The sequence below is a fragment of the Aedes aegypti genome, chromosome 2, assembly GCF_002204515.2.
Source record: "Aedes aegypti strain LVP_AGWG chromosome 2, AaegL5.0 Primary Assembly, whole genome shotgun sequence".
Classification (NCBI taxonomy): domain Eukaryota; kingdom Metazoa; phylum Arthropoda; class Insecta; order Diptera; family Culicidae; genus Aedes; species Aedes aegypti.
The window spans coordinates 16,153,675-16,177,911 of NC_035108.1; the positions used below are offsets into that span (position 1 = coordinate 16,153,675).

A 24,237-nucleotide genomic window follows, 5' to 3' on the forward strand; every position below is an offset into this window, starting at 1 on the left:
CCCTTAGGAAATTGCCTACCTTTAGGCGTATTCTGTGGATCGAGGTGTTTTTAATTTTAAAATAACTCAAAAAGTAAATGACTTGTAAGCGTTTCGTCTTCATTTTCGGCTTCAGGGGCCATGATTTAAGTAAGTAACGACATTTTCATTATTATCGAACGTTGTTTATATAGGTGATCAATGTTACCCCATATCAACTAAATCAAAAAATCGCCTAAAACATTTTTTTAACATGCTTAAATCTTTAAATAAACAAAATACAGTATATAGTCTCGAGCTATGGGTGGCAGTACTTGTTTTAAAAATATAAAACCTGCAACATTTGCATTTTCAAACGAAATATTGAAGAAACATTCAGAAAAATGATCAATGTTACCCCGGATTACGGTATAAGTTAACTTTTCTTAATGTGCACAAAATGACAGCCACTTTCATGTTAGTTAAATAACCATTGTAAGGGTTAATATTCCTAGGATTGAGTGGAGGTCCAACATCCGTCTAACAAAATCAATTTCCAACTCATTTGCGAGATAGCTTTGTTCGCTACCTAGAATTTTCAGAGTCCAACCATTGCTCTTCCTTCGTGTGATGTTGTGTTCTTTATACCTTATTTTGTGTTCAAAGTGTATCAATCATGTGACTTAGTAAAGAAGAAAACGTATTCGTGTAACCACTGCCCAACTAAGCAACGAAAGAGCGATGAAGTTCGGTAACTACAACCTGACGACGGAAACGGCAAACAGAAGGCATCTCTTTCTTTTTCGCATCAAAAAAGTGAAGAGCACTGCAAGCTACATCGTTGGCAAAGTGCACCGGAAAATCGGCACAGTGAAACGCAAAATGCACCAAAGGCACCAGCATCGACACCAACCGTCTCCAGTTCCGGCCATTGCCGCCATCCCAGATGGTTCCACCTCAGTCACCAGCACCACTGCCACCAGCATCAGCCGTCGAAGGCCTCCGGGGTTGAACCGTTCCGAGTCTCCGTTGTCCTACCGAGCGTCCCTGTTTGACGAAAGGAACATCTGCGGCAGCGAATTGAGTCGTTCGAACGTCAGTCGAACTAAGTTTTCACCTCAGGACTTTCCCACCACATGGATGGAAGGAGGCAACTCATTCGATCCATGTTTTGGTCAGGGAAAGATTGCCGGACAAGATGAAACGTTTCAGGTTTTTAGCAACAAAGCACATTTATTTCACAAAAATAAAACTATATCAGGAAGAAGGCCTCTGTTCGTGAAAAACTTTCAGCCTTTCAATTCACTGCAACGGGAAATCTCTTTGGCTAAAAAACAGCACAATTTTGGCAGTTGTCCGGAAATCAACTCTGGCACATTGAAATCACAGATTTCCCAGAAATCTAAGCACTCACAAAAATCACTGAAAAGTTTCAAATCAAACAAGTCGTCCAGATATTGCAAAAGCAAGATTGTCCAACTTTTGGAACGGAACAATGACGAAAAAACGGAAATGGATATTCTTCAGGAATACTTTGATACGATGTCTTATACGGAAATCGTCAAAGATAAAGATTTCAAGAACTATCTTATCAAGAAACAATACATGGACATAATGGATTACATATATAACAGTTCCGGGTCGGAGTTGGGGAACTCAGAAATACGATCCATTCCAGCGTCAATACAAGTATCCAATAACGATTGCGATTCGGTCAAAAAGGAAAAACTCATGGCAGAACTACCGAAGAAATACTATTCGTACACCAATCCGCAAGTTTTCTGCAAGCAAGACCAGAACTTTGAGCGATACTATCAAAAATATGGCACAGTCCCACCGAAAGAATCGCAAGTATTCGGTTTCTCTTCGCTTCCCTCGCAGTACTACACCTTGGATCGTTTAGTTCAGACGCCGAAAGAGGATATTCCTTGTTACGTAACACTACCGAAGAAACCATCACGATGTAAACGAACTTATCAACAGGTCCGTGAATTTTGCGAAAAATCTCTTCTGAAGTATACAAGCACGAAACCAACCAGTGATACATTGAAAATTCAGAAAGCTTCCAAGGAGTATACTGAAAAAGCCTATAACCGAATTATCAATGATTTCGTTCGAAAACGAGGCTTCACCAGCGTAGACGAGTACCTTCAGTATTACTACGGTAACTTCCTGAATCAGAAACCATTCCGCGTGAAGAAACCGAACCAATTCAATTCGCTTCCACCCCCGCCATACTCCAGTGGAGACTTCCATGAAAATCACCTCCGATCGCTAGAATGCAAACCAGTTTCTCCTTCCCGAACCAGTGCAACCATAGCTAACGATTCGGGCGTAGATTGTAGTTCCAACTTCACCAGTCTCATTTACTCCGATTCGTTCAAGAACTTTGACTACGTCAACCTCACCACCATGAATCGCAAAACCCGCAAGCGTTCTTCTTCGGCATGCTGTCACATGAATGAGAAACCGCGCTTCTTCCTTCCGGTGGGAAGTGACGACGAGGACATCGACGAAGAACGGTTCACCTCGCATGTGCTTCTCGACGGCCTGATTGCCACCAGCGACCAAACTAATCTGCCCTATATCTTCGACGATATCGGGATCTATGAGAGTATCGAGTCGAACGAGAAGGAACGCTTCCGTGCCGAAGTGCGCTCCCGTAAGGATAGCCTGGTGGAGCGGAGTGGGGCACTGCTTCCGGCGTCAACGAAAGCAGAGCCCGCCATCACAGGAGGAGTTCGGCGAGGTGCGGATGCAGTGCCACCTCCAAAACCGAGCAGGCTGTTGAACAAGGCAGTGGCGCCCGGGAAGAAACTGCTCAATGAACGGGCTACCGCGGGATGTGTTGCGCCGGAAACTGCTCGGGATGATGTAAGTAAATGTGTTTTGGATTATTTGTTTCTCTTCTTTTAAGGTAGTTCTATTTTTTTCTGTAAACTTCAATTTCAATTAGTGCCAATGTTGCTTATCCAACATCGCAAGCAAGATAAGCCTTAGGGTGTTCTATGTATTTTGGACAGAGCGTTACACGTATATAATTTGACCTCCTCCATTTGATTCTGCCGTAACGGTCTGTCCAAGATACTTTGATCACACTAATGGTCCCGGATTACTAAACATCATCTGCAAGCATTACAATCTTATTTGATCAGTTTGATCATCTTCGGATGGTGAAATAGTAGCTTACACAACAAGTTACAAAAAAAATACAGATTATTACAGCGTAATGTACGAGTCGTACATTTATCCAGCAAGGCTTGCCGAGTTGGGTAGACAGGGTTGGTAGTATAATGGCTATCGCTTCTGCTTTCCAAGCAGGAGGTCGTGGGTTCAATCGCAGGCCCATCCTCTTTTCATATTTGTAACATTTTTCCTTATAGGCTAAGCTATCATTCTCTATATGTCTGCGTCATCCTTGATACACAGCAAAAAAACAGAATTGTAATATCACGTCATTTTAGCTGCACATCAGTACCGTTACAAATATGGTGTACAAATACATATTTTAAACGCAAAACCAGCTAACGGTTGCTGGAAATCGATAGAATCGGTTACACTCGTTAACGTAGGTGATAATACTTAACTGAAAATTTCTGTATTTGGATTCGTTTTACTCTATTTACTCCTGGCAAAGCAGGGACTCAACAAAAGTATGCAAAAGCTTGATCGGGATTTGAACCCTGGTCTAGCGAGTAAGAGATGCGCCCGATCCCTTTCGTTCATTTCACCACGCTGAGGAAAGAGAGTTCAATTTGCTGCAAGTTTTGAATTGCTACTTGAAATAGTTTTCTTGGGATTTTCATCGATCGAATCTGATTACGTTTTGAGCGGAATATTGTTATAAAATGGATGTTATCGAATTCACTTACGTCCAATCATTGATACACAGCCAAAAATCACGTCGACCGAAATTACTTTAGCTTTTTCTGTGTAATCACCTCTATTCTTGTTTACACTATGATTTGGCGCCACAGCGATTATTGTTACAATTTTTAAGTTTAATCCTTGTCGGTCAAGTTGAAGCTGAATTCAATTGATTTGTATAAAACTGTGAATTAATAGTAAGCAGTACGGCTAAATTTTTGGTTTGTTTAAAATCTTAAAAGTAATTCTTTAGGCACAGAGAATCTCACCGAGAAATCTTTGAGACCCACACCTTCTAAATCTAATCGATTAACCAAAAATGTAAGTCGATTCGAAACGCAAAAACTATAAGGGTACATCCCTATGGGGTAGTACGAACTGGTGACGTAGGACCACGGTGGTAATTGTAACTGAATTTGATGTCGTTCTTTTGTTCCTCGTTTTGACTTCATACTGTTTTCAGTGTTCGAAACTTTCGTTCATATTTATGCATATAACGATTTGCAGTACGTTTAATCATGTCCCAAATATACATTATCTTCATTCGATGAACGTGAGTTCGTTTTGTATAAACATTACAATTTGGTCAATCATCGTCATATTTTATCTATGAAAACGTGAAATTTCACTTCAGGATGTTTGATAATTTTGAAATTATATTAATAACCTCCTATGAAATATATGCTAGCATTGGAAATAACAGTAGTGATTGAGGCTTGTTCACCATGTTGAACTAAATAAAGAATATTTAACTGCAATGTGTCTATAGGAAATTATTCGAGGATTGTTATGAAAGCTCCAGTCATCGCTTTGTTGATCTTATGGTTTGAGAGAAATATTATTCATTGCTTGGCAATGTGATAAATAAAGTCGGAAATATTACTCTTAACTCTTTTACGCACATTCGGTGGCCCTGAAAAGGGCCAAAGGCTTTGTTAGCTCGGATGCTGTCATAGATAAATAGCACTACAGGATGTTATCAGTTGGTTAAACGAAAAATCCTCAACACAAGTGTATAAACTTGAACAAGTTCTCTGCTTATACGACGAACCAGCTAAATGTTTCGTGGTGTGGATGGCACACATCTGCAACAGGTATTGGATCACATGACTGAAGTCGAAATCTGGAAATGTAGCTCAAGATTGCAATCTTGAGCGATTCCACAAGCCGGACGCTCGATTTGCCTAATAATAATGGTAATGGCGCCTAACGGGCTTGATTCTTGACTGCACCACAGATGATGAGTTTATTACGAGCCAAAATCTGGAAGCGAAGGTCAATCCAGAAATCTTAAGCGATTTCACAAACCAGACGCCGATCAACGGCTCAGCAGGCTTCTGGCTGCGAAGTGCTCCTCGCTAAGCAGGTTCGGATTAGCTCTTACCAGCTCTAAAGCAAAAATGGAATGAAACCGAATCCGGCGATCGGAAACCCTTAGATTAGCAGATGATGCTCCTCCCTTTCGTGCTCTTCTTTTTCTAGTCGACCAATCTGGGAAATGGGTATGTGCCAATAATGAGTTGAGCTTAGAATTACTTGAAAATTGCAAAATCATGCGTGAGAAATTGGTCGAACATGAATAGTTGGAATGGTTGACATTTACTAAATATTCAATAGTTCGCTATTTATAATCAATACTTTTCTCTAGTATGAAGGTAAATTTCTGATCCATGGGTGCCAACATGGTGAAAATTGATCAATGAGAATTTCTTTTCAAAAGCATTCTGAATATGTCGCAATTTTATTACATGTGATCATTTTCGTAATCGAAGTGTTCTCATAAAATATGGCAAATCAAAGAAAAAGACTCCGTTGGAAATGCGACTCTAGTTTACAATCGTTGTGAAATGTTGAGCACTCACCCCGACGGCACTGCAGCAGCGTCCACGAATAGTCTCAAATTGTCGTGCCATTAATTATTCATGACAGATTAAATTTTGTACGAAGCTGCGAGATTGATTGAGGAATATAAAATGTAATAAGATCGGAAATATTATTCTTTCAACTTTTTTCCACACATTTGATGGCCCTGACAAGGGCCGATGACTTTCTTAGCCTCAATGCGGTCACAGATAAATAGCACTGTGGGATATCAGTTGATTGCCATGGTCAAACGGGGTATCCTCAACGCGAATGTATAATTTTGAGCAAATTATTTGCTTATACAACGAACCAGCTAAATGGTTCGTGACGTGGATGGCGCACAAGAGCAACGGGTAGTGGATCCCCGGGCACAAGTCGAAATCTGGAAACGATGCTCACTCTTGAAATCTTGAGCGATTTCACATGTTCGACGCTCGATTCGCAGCAGCTCCTCGGATCAACAACTCTGGGGGCTTCTGGTATCTGGTTCCTAACGGGTTTGTTCTTGGCCACCGATGCTAAATTTATCACGAGTCGAAATCTGGGAGCGCAGGTAAATTTGCGGCGGCAATGCCGATGGCTTGGGCGCTTTCCGAGCGGCAGTAGTTCGCCGCTCGGAGAAGCGTCCAAGCCATCGTCATCGCCGCCGCAAATCAATCTTGCGTCTTCCTCTTCCGACGACACAAATTGAACTGTCACACGGGTACAAACGCAAAGCGAGAATGACTCGCCCGATCGTGTTCACAGTCCGACCGCAAAAAGAAGACTGAGGGAAGAAGCAGAGACCCGTTTGCTTTTATAGTGGAAACGATACCGTCGAAAAATGCTCGAACGTGATTAGTTGGATAAGGAAGGGGTCAAAATTTATCAATGTTTCAATAGTTTAACAACAAAATTCACTTATCGGAAATATAACTAAAGATGCGTAGATACATTTCTGATCGAATGATACTAAAATCATAATAATTGTTTCATAAACAACTGAGTTATTAACGTTCAAAATCTCCCCTAATTTCGTTACATGTCTCATTTTTCGTACTTTTAAATAAATATCTCTTTTGAGCTTCAAGCTTACGTACAACAAATTCTGCGTCTGCCAATAGGAGTTGGCATTCCGAAGTTAATCCATTAACCGATGACAGTCTCTTCACATCTGTCATCTTTCATACAGTCACGCTAATCACACTAAGGCGAATAGAAAATCCCATATAGAAAATAGAACTGGCAACGTGATAATCTTACTTTGATGCAAATTATTTCTTACTATTCTTTTATTTAAATATATCTAGGGTCACAATACTGCCCACAGTTTGAAGCAATCTCTACCTGTCATGTTCGATTGGCTCCGATCCGACTGGCTCTGATAGTTCTATCCGTCAAGGGGGTACACTTTGTGGAGAAAACCTGGACGGGTAGGCGAGGAAGGGCGAGGATGGGTTGGCCGTTTTGTTTACAAACATATGAGACAGGTAGTCAATCGACTTCTGATAGGTTGGAGAAACAGTGTTGTCAAGAATTATTTTAATAAAGTCGCACCTACTCGTTTTGTGCTCTTTCTTTCTCTATTTTCTACAATTTCGTACACACTTATGGCAGCACGGTAAGTTTCAGTTTCAGCATCATCCAGGCCAGGCAGTAATGACTTCTGATTGGTTGGAAAAAAGTGTCAAAAATTATTCTAATGCAATCGCAGCAATGAGAATACATACCGGTATTTATTCTCATTGATTATCCAGGCCAGTCAATAAAGTTTGTAAACATAACGGCCAGCAAGTTAAAAATGGCCTCTTAGCCACTTTTGCTAAGTGAGACCACCTTACTCTGGCTCTGGCCTTACTTGGCAGAGTATTGAGCCGTCAAATCGTCAACCTATCGAGCAAAATAAACAAACACGTTTATGGGCGAGAGAAGTATTGTAATCGTGACGAAATAAAAAAAAAATGCTACAGTTTAAGTTACGGTGTAATACGATAATGTAACAAAATAATTGCTCTTTAGGGCCTATAGTTTGTGAATGAACCCCCTTCTTGTTACATGTAATGTAACGGTAATGAAGGTAATCTCCCTTCATCAGTAGAAATATATAACTCCGTTTCATAGTTAAAATGCAACTGAACCATTCATAGTTAAAATGCAATTCAACCCAGATTTACGCTACAGATGCGACTGTTTTCAGTCAATTCCCAGAGGGCAAACGGCTAAGAGAAATTCATTGTTTTTTTTTAGTTGCTCGTCGCGCGGAAACCGAAAAAGATCAAAATTTTGAGTTCATGGTATGTGTGTCGTATGTGTTGTTGAAATTCTCTATTAAACTTTTCATTGTTATTACTTTATAATTACAAAACCAGAGGTCAATTTCAATTTCGTTCTTTGCGACTTTGTAAAAAAAAACATTCGAATTGAGAGTGCATTTGAGTGAGGTCACTGGAAAGCGCACACGGTAAAATAGATGGCCAGAATAATCAAATGATGTGCACTGATAAAAATCCACACGCTCGATCTGTGTGTTTAAAATTATGGATCGATTCATGAACGTCCATATCGATTTGCTATGATTTTCTTGTAAACTTCGTGTGTGTTACACATTAAATTCCTGTGTTTTGCTTCATGGATTGATTCATCAACCGACAACAGGGATTCCATATTTTTTCCACATAAGTTCCCGAAGCTTTCTCTTCAGATTCGTATGTGCCAACCTATGGACGCATAGATCATCACTCCAACACGGATTCAGTGTGTTTTGCTTATGGTTATCTTGTGTCATAATTATCATGTTCAAGTTGGTCGATTCATTGATTTGCGCAATGAGATTGTTATGATGAAATCCATGAGCTATGCTATCGATTTCCATGTTCAAAGCTTCTAAATTGTTTGTGATCAACCCATGGGATGCATAGTGAACTGAATTGCGGTTGGACCTCGTGTCGAACTACAGTCATCATCATGCTTCCAAAGAGAAGAAGCAACTTTTGAAGCTGAAAGTGTTAGATGAAAATTTGTGAATTCGATTTTTCTTTTATTAGTGAAGTTGACCGATAAACGAGAGTTCTACCTTTCTATAAGAAAACATTGATTATAATGTATAGTTTAGTAGAAAAATCGGATTCCACTAACAGATTTTCCTGGCTTTCAGTTTCGAAAAAAAATCTAATATGCTTATCCCTGGCTTCCCAAATTATGGTTTTACGGCGCCCCGCTTGTTGCTGGCTCACGGGTTTGAAAAAAAAAAATCAAGAGAGCTTGCGACAAGCAGAGGAGCCTCGGATCCATATTTTGGGGAGCAAAAGTTTTTCTACCAAATTTCTTCTTTCAGCCCCATGACATTTATGTTCAATCACACATGACTATCTAAAGCTACTACATTTCGAATTCAATAAGCAAATCAGTTGGGTTTCATGATTTAATATTTGGAAGTTCATGTTTGTTTCACATGACAACCTAATGTTGATACACATGTTATTATACCGTGAAATCAATGATAAAATCCATATGGCTACCACACTCAAATCATGTGGTTTTTTTCATTGCGCAAATCTATAAGTAAAACACACGACCTTGACGTGTAGATTTTTCTCAGTGTGTGATTGGGGAACTTGTTGCCAGTTCTCTTTGCGCAACTCTCCATTCATAGACTCTTCTTTCTCCTACTTCTCACGCCTCACCGGTGCGGCCGTGCTGCCAGAACAGTATCGCTAATTCGCATTCTCGTTCGAAGCCAATTCTTTCGTGCATCAATCTTTCGAATGTTTGGCCTATTCTCGTTTCGTTCCAAAGCGTATTTTTGTTTACTCTCATTTCAGAGTTTCACACGTATTGCGATTTATTTTTCTTCAATCACAGTCGATACGGTGTTTTATCATCGCGATCCTATTTTTTACGGGTTTCTGCCATATATAGGGTGGATTTCTCTGGCAATAATCTGCCATAATTTTCCTTGAGTTTCATCAAGGATTCTTCTGTAGATCTCTTTTATAAATAATTTCCCAGAAGATTCCTTATAGAATTTATAGAACGATTTAATCAGAAATGATGGGAAAACTAATAAAACTTTTTCCTATGGAAATCAAAAGATTAAATCCCTGACAAATCAATGCGATAAGTTTAGGTATAATTCATATATGAAATCAAACTAAATCACTTGAGGTGCTTCTGGATGATTCTACCCCATTACCCCAAATGCCATTAACCCGAACGCCATTACTCCGAATTCCAAATCCCCGAACGACCCATCACCCCGAATTCCAATATCATAGGAAATGTCATCAATATCATCATGTCAAGCTTATTGTAAATTCGGGGAAATCGCATTAGGGGTGATGGAATTCGGGGCAATGGTATACGGGGTAATTGAATTCAGGGTGATGGCATTCGAGGCAATGGGGTAGAATTCTTCTGGATAGTTCCTTAGATCATTATTCCCAAGGGACTCTTTAGAGTTTTCGAATTCTCGATAAAAAAAATCGGGGAACTGTTTGAGAAACTCAAAAGAACTACAGAGAGAAATTCTACATTTTATTCTAGCAAAAATACCAAATCAGTTTAAATAAATTCAATTTTCGCTATAATCGATGGTATGAGTTCCTATGACTTCCTGCGAGTGGGGATTTCGAACCGGAAGTTCAGGTCTAGACTTATTGTTCAACCGGAAGTAGGGATAATCAGGGTAAAACCGACACCCTTGGATTTGTCATGTTTTGAGCAGATTTTCATGCATTTTCCACCAAACTCTATCTTTACTTGTCAAATGTTGTGTTTCTAATGACATAACAAATGACGCTACCACACGATATACACATGCAAAAATGGTCATTGGCATAGTAAGCTCTCAGTTAACAACTGTGGAAGTGCTCATAAGAATACTAAGCTGAGAAACAAGCTTTGTTCCAGTTGGACGTAACGCCAGAAAGAAGAAGAAGAACATAGAAGAAACGGCAGTTACAATATTTCACTGCCATTCTTTAACTATTTCGAAGCCTAACTTATCCCATCGATCATGGTGAAAAGCGCATTTAATTAAAACTTTTTCTTTCTTCTGAGCACCAGTCGATTGAAAACAAAAGGTCTTTTTCGGGGCTTACAGGGTTAACCCTTACAGGCCTGAGTGAAAGCAAAAATACTAAGACTCTCAGCGCTCAGCGAATGCGAATGATTCAAATAGTTTTTGTCAGTAAGGTACAGTGGAGGAAGTGTATCAGTGGGGTAAGTGGATCATTCGTCCATATTAAGTATAAATACTTGAATATCTTGAAAGTTTTCGCGCTATTGCTTCGTTTTAGGTTATATTCTTACGTCCACACTGATACTATTGCAAAACTGGTACTACACGTACACTAACACAAGCAAACTTGTTAGCTGCAAAAATTAGTTAATTTCAAAATTGTTTTCCATCAATCAAAAAATCCATTGTATCTCTGTCTAAAATCGAATTCTATTAGTTTTTTCGACACATGGTGGGCATTTCAGTTCTTATTGAATGAATCACAATGAAAAATATGTGATTTTTATAAATAAATACAGATATATTGTACATGGTACACTTACCCCTACTGTTTAATGGGGTGGGGTAAGTGGATCAAGTATTATTATCATTTATTGGCAGACTGCTTATGATAATTTTAATAAGTTTTAATATTCGCAAATGTTGTTTTCCTTTATTTTTTTCATTCCCAGCTTAAATTTTTCAAATTGACGAGAATTTTAATACTTGTTTTTAATTATGAATCGTGGTTTTACGGCTAACCAGCCGAGTGGAAGTTTAACAACTACCGAAAAGCTAAACATTACATATAATTTGCAATTGGATTAGATGGACAAATTGATGTGAAGATTTGCGAAAAAGTTACACGTCTTCTCAGTGAGAATCGAACTCACGACTCCCCGATCTCTAGTTGGGGCGCGTTAACCACTACGCCATGAGAGGACTCATGAACGCAGAAGTTAACCTGAATTCGATTTCAGCTCAATAATCACGTGGTCCTTTTTCGCAAAGTGCACCTCTTTCGGAAGAATTAGATGCCCATCCAAACACAACGCTTTCTATATATATCCAATGCCTAGCCCGAGAGCGCATTGTTTTTTTAGGTATAGGAATAGCACACTACACTAGCCAGCAACTGCGCTGGCTGAGGTATCTATTGTGTGGGCTTCCAATGGGTCGCGACGTTCTCAAACGACCGGTTACGGAACATGAGTCCGTTGCTCGATAAATACTTGTTTTTAATTATGAATTTTAAGTAATCTACCTAAAAGTTTGTTTTAACCTCTCGGGTATAAAAAACAATATAAAATAATCATAATTTCAAAACTCGCACGAAACTTTTCGTGGTTTATCTAAGCTGAGTTGCAAAAGAGCAAAATATACTAATTCTCCCATTGAAAACATATTGTCGTACCTTATTTGACCATATAAATTATTCTAGACAGATGATACAAACATATTCATAAATAGAATAAAAAGATTTCAGTTTGTTATTAAAAAATAAATGTTACTTATATTTTCAAACCACTAGTGTTTATTGAAAACATCGTTAGGAATAATCCTACAATGATTCTGTATAACTTATGTGTATAAATGGATTAATTTTCTCCAAATTATTCTAGTTACAATGTTTTTTGTTGTGCGAATTAGTGTAAACTAATGTATTCATATTTTTAAATATCTTCTTCTTCCTGGCGTTACGTCCCCACTGGAACAGAGCCTGCTTCTCAGCTTAGTGTTCTTATGAGCACTTCCACAGTTATTAACTGAGAGCTTACTATGCCAATGACTATTTTTGCATGTGTATATCGTGTGGCAGGTACGAAGATACTCTATGCCCTGGGAGGTCGAGAAAATTTCCAACCCGAAAAGATCCTCGACCGGTGGGATTCGAACCCACGACCCTCAGCTTGGTCATGCTGAATAGCTGCGCGTTTACCGCTACGGCTATCGGGGCCCCTTATTTTTAAATATATTTTGATTAAATAAAGATACTTTTTAATTTTAAAGTATTAAAATGTACCATTACTAGCACTAATAATAAAAACGAGAGTAATATCTTTCATACTATACAAAGTTACATCACATTTGCTTTGAGAACAGATTTTTTCTATTGGTGACCCACTTACCCCACCATGGTGGGGCAAGTGGATCATTTGGCGCGAATTTTCAAGTCCCTCATACTCAATACATAACAATCAGAAAAATCGAAATAATCGATGATTTGAAGTATATTAGTCCCTCATTTGTTATCCACAGAAAAAAGTTTGTATTACATTATTCACGTTAGTTGTACATAACAATGAAATTGACTATTGATTTTTATGTATCCACTTACCCCACGGTACCTTATATATACGGTATACTCATAGACATATCTAGTTTCTAGGTACTCTAGAATGTTCATGTGGCCGGAGTTATTCCGGTGGGTCACTAGGTAAGGTCGGGTAAAAAAAGGGCTATTCTTTGGAATATGTCAAGTTACATTCATTTATTTGCAATGAAAATCGTTTTAATTTGCATTAATTATCAAGGTCTGATACTCAACATTATGAATGAAAAAATTGGGACCGTTTAGAATATACCGGGTGATAATACTCGGACTAAATGCCCTGAAGAACCGACAATAGATTTGTTGGATGGTAAACCGTTCCAATTCTCGGAATCAGAAGTGCTACAGGCCTATAGCTGAAGTCGGTTAATATTGTCTTTTTAATTTTTACCTAATCTGTTAACAGATCAATAATGATGATGAACTTGTGTGTGATTCCTGGTGAATTTGTGAATTTATGAGTGATTCCTGACAAACTTTTTTCGAAATTCTTGGACAATTTCTTCAAATATCTTTGCTAGATAGATCATTGTCAATATCCTGATGAGTCATATGTAGAGTGATGTAACGATGCATTTGCGCTGTGACCCTTAGCAAACGAAAACGACATAATGTTACAATTTCATTTTCGCTTTGAAGCTAACAAACAGCGCCTCGTAGAGATGTAATACTAAAAAGCAGAAGATGAAACACAAAATGTTACTAGCAAATCATTCCGTCAAACAACCGTGAAAAGAAGGAAATGGATTTATTGATTGATAGTGGTGGGTACCAGAAGTAATAAATATGTCTCACTATAAAAAAACAAGCTTACATGCACCATTTTAAATTAAGCAGATCGATCTTAGTTTTGCTCTTTAACCATCATCGTCATCCGTTCCAGGCCCTCCAGCTATCAAAAATGTCCATTAAAGTGAGATTGCATAACGATACCTTTCATTTCGCAAGTAATATTCGGTACTTGAACGAAGGGTCGCGTAAGAAAAATGACGGCTTACCAGTAGCTATAATTTGCCCAAAACGGGAAACCGGTTTCGATGCCCTTAATTGCAATGCTATCTCTACCGCATACCAAAGTACATAGTTCACTTGACCCATTGTAAAAGAACCTGCCGCATCACAATTGATACAGCGCTTCCAGTTACGGGTAATAATCAAAAAGCTAATTTGTCCCATAAAACCGCCCATTCCAAAGCAATTCCAAAACTCAAAGGTCAATACGGCGTATACGTAACATCATCAGCTGCTTAACGAATGACCTGAATGCCATTTCACCGGAGGCGACGAACCCTTTTATCTTGGTTCATCTCGTTTCATGTGTGTCTGGTATACCGCCGAACACTCACTACTTGCAACTGAGACGAAACTTCACATCTAGCTTTAGATAAGCTCCATACACGGACCGGACAGTCTGTTTTGGTTTTGATGAGGTATTTTGGGTGTTCGGTGTTTAATGGCTTGTCAAACAGCCTTTGACAGTCATTCGATATTCATTGCTGTTTTTGGCTATTACTTAACATTTTCTCACTGCGTTTTGCATTCACTTCTTTCAGGTTTATTTGTAATGCCATGATTTAGTTCGTTTAGTACTGAGAGGGTATTATGAGAAGATTTGGTAGATTAAACATTTTGTTAACAACATAATATTTCATTTGCCGTAGCCCGTTTATTTTGATTCCTCTGCAGAGTTCTCTTCCTGGTATTACAACAGCTTGTCCATATTGGTACAACATGGCTGACCTAAAAATTTGTTTGAAGATCATAAGTTTTTTCTTAAAACTAAGTTTTGATGAATACAGTGTATACAGATATTTTATACATTTGTTACATTTGGCTTACCCCTCTCATCGTGACAACATGTCTACTTGAACGTTTCAAATAAAGAGCTTTAGGCTTATGTGAGAATATTATAAGTTAAGTTTTGGATACATTTAGACTTGGAGTTCTGATAATTAACCTGTATTCTAACAATGTATGTTGAAAAATCTTTTTTTTTTTTGTTTATTTGTACAATCAAGCCTCAATGCCAAACACTGCCTAATGCTTTTACTATGTCTAACGCTTTACTATGTATGTTTACTATGAAGACCAAGACCAGTAGAATAGCCTTCAGATTTGTTGGAACGAATCAAATTTGTTACACGTAAAAGTTGATGAGTGGTCGATTGTCCATGTCAGAATCCTTACAGTTCGTTGTCAAAAAAATGAAGTTTTGGTGATGTGGACCATCATTCTGATCAAAATGACCTTTTTAAAATGTTTACTGATTGAAAAAGCAAGCTGATTGGACGATAGCTGGAAGCTTCTGCAGGATTTTTGTCCAGTTTTAAAATTGGTATCACCTTGTTATTTTTCCATTTGTCAGGAAAATATGCCAACTGAAAACATTTGTTAAATATAGCAATCAAGAATGATAAGCTACTCTCTGGAGGCTTCTTGATGAGAATACAAAAAAATCCATTATCGCTTTCTTATTTTTAAATTTTTCAAACACCGTTCTTGAAATTGTGCACGCTTTCAAAATGTATAGAAAGTGTTTTAGCTTTTTCGCAATTAGTTAGTAATAATTTGTTTTTTTCTTTCAATGCCAAATTTGGCTCCTGAGGCTCTTTTTTAATTTTTTTTTTATTATATTTAAAAAGGCTTAGAATTAGGGTCCAATTGATAAAAATATTGTCAACATGTTTGGTTCTTAATTAAGTGAAACATTTTTCAATTTCTTTTTGCGGATCCTGCCATATAATTTTCATAGCAGGGTGGCGAGTGCGTTAAAGTTGGCTTCTCCTCACGTTTTTTAAAACGGATCAATCTATTAAGATTTAGATTAAGATCATCGTCTATAATCACGAATTTAAATTTTACTTCACATTTTGATATTGCAATACCCCTTGCTTCAACAATGGGATTTGTTACAGTTTCGAGAGTATCAATATCAAGTTTGGTTTGCAAAGAAATGTTAACATCCAGAATACTGTCCATGTACCGTTTTGTCTCAAATTCCGAACAGACTCATATTCCGAACACTCGGTTTTTGTATGGCGATTTGGTTGAAATGTTTCGCTGAAATATGTCACCAAATAACAAGGAAATGGCAGTCAATTGCAATTCAATTTTAACGTCTCCAATATAATTTATACCGCGCGAGTAGTGATGATTCTCTAGTTTGAAACCAGTAGAATCAGCTCAGATTAATTTATTATCAAAATTATTCTTTTGAATACGGTTAATTCGTGCTGTTCGGAATTTGAATCAAGGTGTTCGGAATATGAGACAGAATAAACACAGTGTTCGGCATTTGAATCAAAATGTTGTTCCATACTTTTACGTAAAAACAATACTAAAACTAATTAAATCAACATTATTATTGGTACACCCAACAGCTAATCGTTAGGCTTTGCGAAGAAATTAAAATTTACACAAATATCAGCTAATTTATGCCAATCAGATGCATTTGAAGTCACTGTTGGCCTTAAGTGTTCGGAATATGAGTCAAAACGGTATGTTCCATATGTATTCCAATCGGCTCGTAAATAATTGAAAATGGAACTGATAGGATTGATCGCTTCAAGGAATATATGAAATGTAACAGGGGCATGAACAGATTCAAAATAAGCGTGAGTAATCTGTTGGCTACAAAGGTGACTATATTCGATTACCAAATCAATCGTAGAAGGGTTTCTAAAAGAGGAAAACAAGTAGGGCTATCAGGGTATTGAATTGAGAAATATCTTGAAGAGTACTAGTCAAATACAATTAGGCCGTTGGACTTACTTTGAGAACTATTCCATTAGCGATGTGTGGCATTAAAGTCACCAATAATGACAACAAATTTGACTTATTACGAGTTAATTTCCATACGTCAGTTTTAAGCATTTTAACTTGCTGCCCAATGCATTGAAAAGGGAGATAGACACTTATGAAAGTATATTTACCAAGCCGTGTTTCAACAGAAATATCCAAAGTTTCAAAAACTTTTCCATCGAAAAACGAAAAAAGTTGATGTTTCATACTGCCATTCTAATAAAAATCAAAGAAAGACATGTTACTAGATATTGAGGTCCGTACTTCTTCAGAGCGACGAAATGAAACAGGACATGAACGGTTTGAAGAGGATTTACATTAAACTTGTGGTTTGGATGACGATTGAGAGAGGAATGAACAAAATAATCGAAAGAATTATTATCTACGGTTGCTGCGATCTACGATCCTCTGCATCAAAGATTGCTAGATCCGCAACACCCCCTCTCAATCGGTGACCCCGATCTTGGTCCTAAGGTAACAGCTTTTGTGAAAATATTCGCTTGCTTTATATCCAGGTGTTTCATTCTCTTCGATTCAGTATTCTTCGCTAGTCCAATGCAACCTCGGTTGTCTTCGTAAATAGTAACGGAATCCGTCGGTGCCTTGTACATGAGGTCCTCCAGATCTGCAGCTAACCAGATTCCTTCAGACACAGCGGCACTCAGCGCCACATATTCAGCTTCGCTTTGAAAAACATGTAAATTGTCGATTGCTTGCGTAGCCAAATCACGGCTTGAGACGTTGGGATTTGCTTTAATTATCCGCTTCACCTTTCCCTCCGTCTTTTTGTTCTCCGGTCCCGGTTTTCTTCCAGCTCCTTTGCCGTGGTCCAACGTCAACCGCTTCAACACTCTGGAGACGGTAGAATGGTGAATGTTCAACATTTTTCCCAACTGCCGGTGCGACAGGTCAGGAAATTCCAGGTGTTTGAAAAGACTTTGTTCTGTCGACTCGCGTTGGTTCACCTCCGTTTTCGTTGAATCGAAAAACACGACTTCGACAGCATGTAAACAATACACATCAAAGAGAAAGTGTGCAAAATTTAGTTGATTTTTACCCAATTGTAGTTAAGCCCTGTTGAATGTGTCGCAATAATTTCGTGTTCGCCCTTTAATTCCGCAATTTGCGCATACAAAATTTTTGGTATCTTTCTTCACTAGACAGACGTCCTTAGCATGAGCAGAACCTCCGCAAATCATGCACTTATCATCTATGCGGCAATTTTTGGTACCATCACCCCACTTTTGGCACCGATGGCAGTGGAGTTATGGAATATTCATTCAGGTTTCTGGAAATGTTTTCACCCAACACGCAGCAACACAGACATTGTCACCTCCTATTATTATTTTTTTTTACGGCACGAGCACAGTGGCCACTACTGTGCCGGAATCAGTTGATCTGTAGCTTCTTCTTTACCGATACAGATCTATTTTTAACTTATCTATATTTACATCTTTTTACTCTCACACCGAGCAGGTAGGAGAGAGCTCTGCTGTTATTGAGGCTAGCGAAGAGGGTCAATTTGTCCCAGTCACCATCTGATACTGACGGAGGATGGATGTGCTCCCCAAAGCACGGTCCTCCGTCAGGCGTCTTCTGGTGGCTGGACGGGTTTTTTGTGGAGGGGCTGGGAATCGAACCCATGACCTTCCGCTTATGAAGCGAAAGCGTAACCTCAAGGCTATAGACCCCCCTACCTCCTATTCTTGTTGCAACAATTTTATTCCGCAACATGAGTTTATCACTTGAACAGAATATGACAAAGATCGATCACCACATACGCAGCGATTTTCTGGGCTTCGCATTGCGATTTACGAGAACTTTCTCCATGTTGGTAAACATTGACACATTATCAAACAGCATATCAACAAATTTGGTTTTGTGTTTGAAATAACTGATTAATAGTGAGTTGAAAAGGTTGCAACAATGTTGCGCTCTGTGATTGTCATGACAATTTTGCTTTTGATTGTGTCCTTATCCGCAACAGTTGCGACAAACGTTTGTGAGCGAGCTTGCTTTGTTGTTTGTTTTTCGTCTATTTTGATGATAATTTGATTCACTGCGTTTGAACCATTTTTAATCTGAACGATGTGCAAATTAGCGGGGTACAAATTGAAAAGTGATCAGATTAAATGAGGTCAAACCAACGGGGGTACCCGGTAGTTGTACCCTTGAGGTATCTCATAATCCGCTTCAGTGTTTTCCAGTGATTCTCTGTTGGTGACTGCTGGAATCTTCCCATGTAGGCAACAGGATAGCACAGGTCCGGCCGCACGCACAGCATTCGGTACATCAAACTGCCTAGTGACTCTCGGTATGGCTGCACAGTACGCCTTCCCTCACGGCTCAGCTGAAGTCCTTTCTCTATCGGACTCTTTGCGGGATTGCATTCGGTCATGCAATACTTTTCCAGGATTTTGGTAACAGCAGCCTCTTGCGATAGCATGAGTTCATCACGATTTTGGTCGTACTCCACTCGCATCTCCAGGCAAAAATTTCGTTGGTCCGCAATCGTTCATCTCGAACTCATCAGAAAGACGGCACTTCAACTTTTCGATTGTTCGGATGTTCCTTCCGACTATCAAAAAGTCGTCTACGTAAAGCAGCAGGTAGACTTCATCACCTTCCACAGTGAACACATACAGGCAATAATCACGTTTGGATCTGCAAAATCCTAGCTTCAATAGCGTTGAGTTGAATCTGTTGTTCCAGCATCGTAGGGCTTGCTTTAGATTAGACCATACAACGACTTTTGAAGCTTGCACACGATGCCTGGTTTCGCTTTCACGTCTTGGGGTACTTCCATGTAGAGTTCCTTTTTCAGCACTCCGTGGAGGAAAGCCGTCTTGATCTGGTGCTGTCTCCATCTGGTGCACGTGAAAACCATGATTGACAGCAACAGCCAACACCACGTGAATTGTAGACAGCTAGGCGACTGGTGCGAAAGAATCTTCAAAATCGATCCCCGGCCACTGCAGGAACCCCTTGACTACCATGTAACCGTTTGGTTACAAATTGTTGATTTTTTTTTTTATTATTTATGTTCGATGTCGGACCCTTCACGTTTCTAGTGCAACAACAGTAGACTACCACAGTAGTGATAGGGTCCTGTACCGTTTAAATGTCATCGCCGCTACCAATAAGGAATCATGGCCGAAGGAGGTTGTAGAGCGAGATGGCATAGGTAAAAATGAAAGATAATGGAATGTGGGAATTCTTTAAAAGGACGGCCATTGCCCAATTTCGGCCTCTTTTAATATCAGGCGTCCGTGTGCTGTAGACAAGTGTGAAGTTTAGTGCAGTTAAAAGTGAACGACCCCCCCCCCCCCTTTTCCCTTAGCAGGAGCTAAGTGGATGCTTGGGAGAGAAATACGCTCAGGTAAAAAAAGCATATCCTGCACCGTTCCGAGCGAACGTTTTATAAATCGTCCTTGTCCAATAGGACCTCTTGTTCTTGTCATTGTTTCCGTCCAGCACACGGTTCGGCCCGTGAAGCCATTAGGCTTCCGAGCCTAAATGTTAAGGATCTGTCCTCTATAGAGGACCAATATCTCGGGCCGTTGGCCCTAATCGCCAAGGAGATCCCCCTCTCGGCCGTCCAAGGTGGCCATGCCACGGCCGGCCGATTGCGTCTAAGAGGGAAGACGCCTGCATCCCATCGTCCAGCAACGCCCGCTGGCCCGTCGGAGAATCCGCCCGTACATCCGCCCGCTTCGCCATTCCGGCGAGAGTTCCGGCCGCACAGCAGGATTGAGTCGCTGTGTCGGCCATTCGTCATCAACATCGTAAGGCAGCGGTATGTACCGGTACCAACGATAGAATTAGGCTACACTTAACAAATTTACACTAAACTTGATAATACAGAACAACACGCACACGACACAATTAGGAAATTTAATAAATACATAAGAAAAGTGAATGTTCCGTGTTGTTAGTTTTTGTACGCGAAAGCCCTTGATTACCCAGTAGCTAGCCGACCCTGGGATTGCCGGAGAGATCTTGTGTCCTGAGTTGGCCTGGCACTGTAAGTTTTCCCGCTTAGTTTCAACCAGTCGCGCTTTACGTCGCGCCTGTCGTCCGGTCTCGTCTTTTTCTAGCCGGAATACCCATTTTATCTTAAGGGGCTTCACACCGGCTGGACACTACACCGTTGACCTTCATGGAATTAAGTTCGCCCTGAACCGCCTGATACCACAGGTCACAATTCTCACGAACACTGATTTCGTTGAATGTTTCGGGAACGTCTGAGAAGAAGTAAAGACTGACAGCACTGGCACTGAATCCAGTAAGAAAACGGCGCTCCCGTTCGGTGCGACTCGTGGACTGCTCGCCACTAGGGCCGAAGGATAAGTTCAGATCTGAATGCGAAGGGAGCGCAGAGTCGTCTAGATCCGCTGCATCTTCATGGTCATCTCCAGATTGGACTTCATCATCATCGTTGGACGATTCGACCGGAACATTTCCACTAGAGGGTTCCCCAACGTGCTCCTCTTCATTATTTTCAACTGCCTGTTCGATGCGCTCTTCCCCCTCTTGCTCGTAGATTAACGGAACCACCAGTATCTTTTTACTTCGGTTATCTTTGATCCACGGAAAGCATTGTTCATTGAACTTGATGTCACGAGCAATTACTATTTGCTTGGCATCCTTATCCCACAGCCACAACTGGCGACTCTTCGCGTCGAGTTTTTTTCTATGTTGATTCGGCACCCATGCAAAGGCTTGACAACCAAAGTCACGCGCTTTCTTCAGAGTTGGCTTCCTTTCATACCATAGTTCAGCCGGCGTAACGTTCTTTGGTATCGCAGAGGTTGGGCTTCGATTGACGATGAATACAGTGGCCAGCACAGCTTCACACCACAACGACTTGGGCGCATTCGATTCTATTGACATCGCATGTATCTTTTCGATCAGGTTTCTGTTGAACCGTTCCGTTTTGCTGGGGTGAGTAGGCTGAATTCCCCTCGCTTTGTAGTACTTCTTTTGGTTATTCGAGCAATACTCACGGCCCTGGTCCACGGTGAGTTTCGAATTTTCGTCCCACATGCCGCTGTCGCAATTGTAAAAAATTCTTGAAGTTTTTCAAACACCTCTTTTCTCCGTAGCAGAAATACCACAGCGAAATGGGACTGATCATTAATAAACGAGACAAAGTAGCGATGACCTTCCCAAGACGGCGGCTCGATCGGTCCACATATGTCGGAGTAGATGCGCTCCAACGGTCGGGTAGCCTGTCTTTAGAACCATTGAACGGTTCCCGGCTGTATTTTCCCAGGACACACACGTCACAAAGCTTGACCGAGACGTTGATGCCAGAGGTCAGCACACTCAACTTCAGCCAAACTCGCATTGGCCCGTTGGAGGGCCATTTCCAAAACGTAGAGATTTCCTCGCAGATATGCCGTGTCGCAATCGATTCACCTTTCATTTTCAGCGTAGCCAGTTTGTCGTTCAAGAGCACCTCCACACCAGCCTTGGTTAGTTTCTTCACGGACATGAGATTTTCTCTCTGTTCGCCGCAACAGCCCCTCGTAGCGGACAACCCTGAGGAGAGCTGTCGTGAGCCACTACCTGTGACAGAAGGATAGCTAGGCTGGACTGTCAAAACGGATGACGAGTAAAATATGAAAATAAACATACGGTGATAATTGGATTGAGCTAAAGTTACAGAGAATTGAATTTATTGAATTATTATTGATAGCAGAGTTAAATTACAGTTGTATACTTAAATTTAGAATAAAACTTATGAACTATCTACAGGTTACATTAAAACTTATAAAATACTGTTGTGAAGCAGATAAAACGGTAGTACGGAGACTAAAATGTAAGTTGAAATGAATTTGTAAACAAAGCCTATCCTAAAATAAAAACTGTTGGTTTTTAGCTTTAAGCTGATCATACCTAATTTGAGGGACTGATTATTGCTGGAAGAACTCCAATCAACTCTATCGCATCACTCTCAGAGTCGAAACGTACAGAACATCTTTCGCACTCATCAACACGCCAGGGTTGCTCATTCCGCTGATAACACCTGCTTCCTTGGCCACTAGGGATTCTCCATTCTTCGCTACGTCGATGTACACAGGTTGCTTCAGGACTTCTACGGATGAAAAATGTCGCTTCGAATTTCACCGTATGGTCACTGGCCCCCGAGTCCAGCAGGAATTTAAGCTCCTCGCCGGATCGCTTGTCGTTTCCGGCATGAACACGACCGATCTTGATCCAGTGACAATGTTCCGGCCATCTTTCTTCATGTGGCCGCGCTTACCACAGCCGTGGCTTTTCCTGGTGAACTTGTTGCTTCCCAGCTTCTTCCGATGGTCGCCAGCGAACGCAGTAGGTTTTTCTTCGTTGCCATGTATCCTGTCCAAACGCTTCGACTCGTTGCTCAGCAACCGGGTTTTCATCAACTCGTACGTTAATTCGCCTTTCGGTAGGTTTTCATGGAGGGATCATAGGATTCCGGAAGGGTCAGGCTTAGGGCTGTGCAGACATCGCATTCTTCCAGTTTAGAACCGGCCACTCTGAATTGCCGAACGAGGTCCTCAAACTGCAGAAGGTTCCTTCAACTAGAGACGAGCGATCTGCTTCCTAATCACCGTTTGCTTACCGGCCGACTTCCTGGCAAACGTATCTTCGAGAACCTTTCACATTTCCTTTGTAGTAGACTTCGCCTGGATACATCCCAAATATTCGGCATGCGCTGGAACATCGTTCAACACTGCGTCTCACACCTTTGAGATAGACTTGCAGGTGGAACTTCCAAGTATCGTAGCCGGTTCCGGAGAACTGAGGGATTCCATGAACGGTTTTGCTTGCTTGTGTTTGCTTGTCGCCCATAACCTATTAAGGTCCGTACTTCTTCAGAGCCATGAAATGAAACTGGACTTGAACGGTTTGAAGAGGTTGAACAAAACAATTGAAAGACTTATCTACGGTTGCTGCGATCTACGATCCTCTGCATCAACGATTGCTAGATCCGCAACACTAGAAAAGTAGAAGTTATCTGCGGCGACATAAGCATAGGTATTTCCATTTGATTTTAAACAATTAGAACGGTTACCCGTAGTACGAAAAATTGAAGGAGAGGAACTAAAATTACCTGCGACAACATTGGCATAGGAGTTTCCATAGTTATTTCCGTTCGAAATAAACAGATTTGAACGGTTTCCCGTAGAACAAAACATTAGCTTTTGAATGAGCATGATTATAATTCACCTGATGGATATGATTATTATACAAGCGACGGTTAACTGAGAAATAAGATTTTTTTGAGAATATGCCTGAGGAATTCCGGCTTTGAAAAAAGTTGTCGTTTATCTGCCTGGTACGAGCTTCAACGATTGGTTTGCGCAAAGGGCAATCCTAAAAAAAGATTTATGGTTAAAGGCAAGGGTGGTACTGGCGGCTCTTTATTGCTACCCCAACGTGTAGCTGG

General features: G+C 40.3%; 1 protein-coding gene across 6 annotated transcripts in view; it reads left to right on the forward strand.

Moving 5' to 3' along the window:
• The window catches only part of LOC5576746 (guanine nucleotide exchange factor DBS), a 457,969-nt gene that overhangs the window by 387,435 nt on the left and 46,297 nt on the right, over positions 1-24,237 (forward strand). For 2 of the 6 annotated variants that reach the window (XM_021839981.1, XM_021839980.1), the window contains exon 2: positions 625-2,832. The exons of the other annotated variants lie outside the window; for them this stretch is intronic. In XM_021839981.1, coding sequence (XP_021695673.1) covers positions 700-2,832 — 2,133 coding nt within the window. In that variant the 5' untranslated portion in view covers positions 625-699. The remainder of the gene's footprint in view (positions 1-624; positions 2,833-24,237) is intronic. 6 annotated transcript variants of the gene reach the window in all.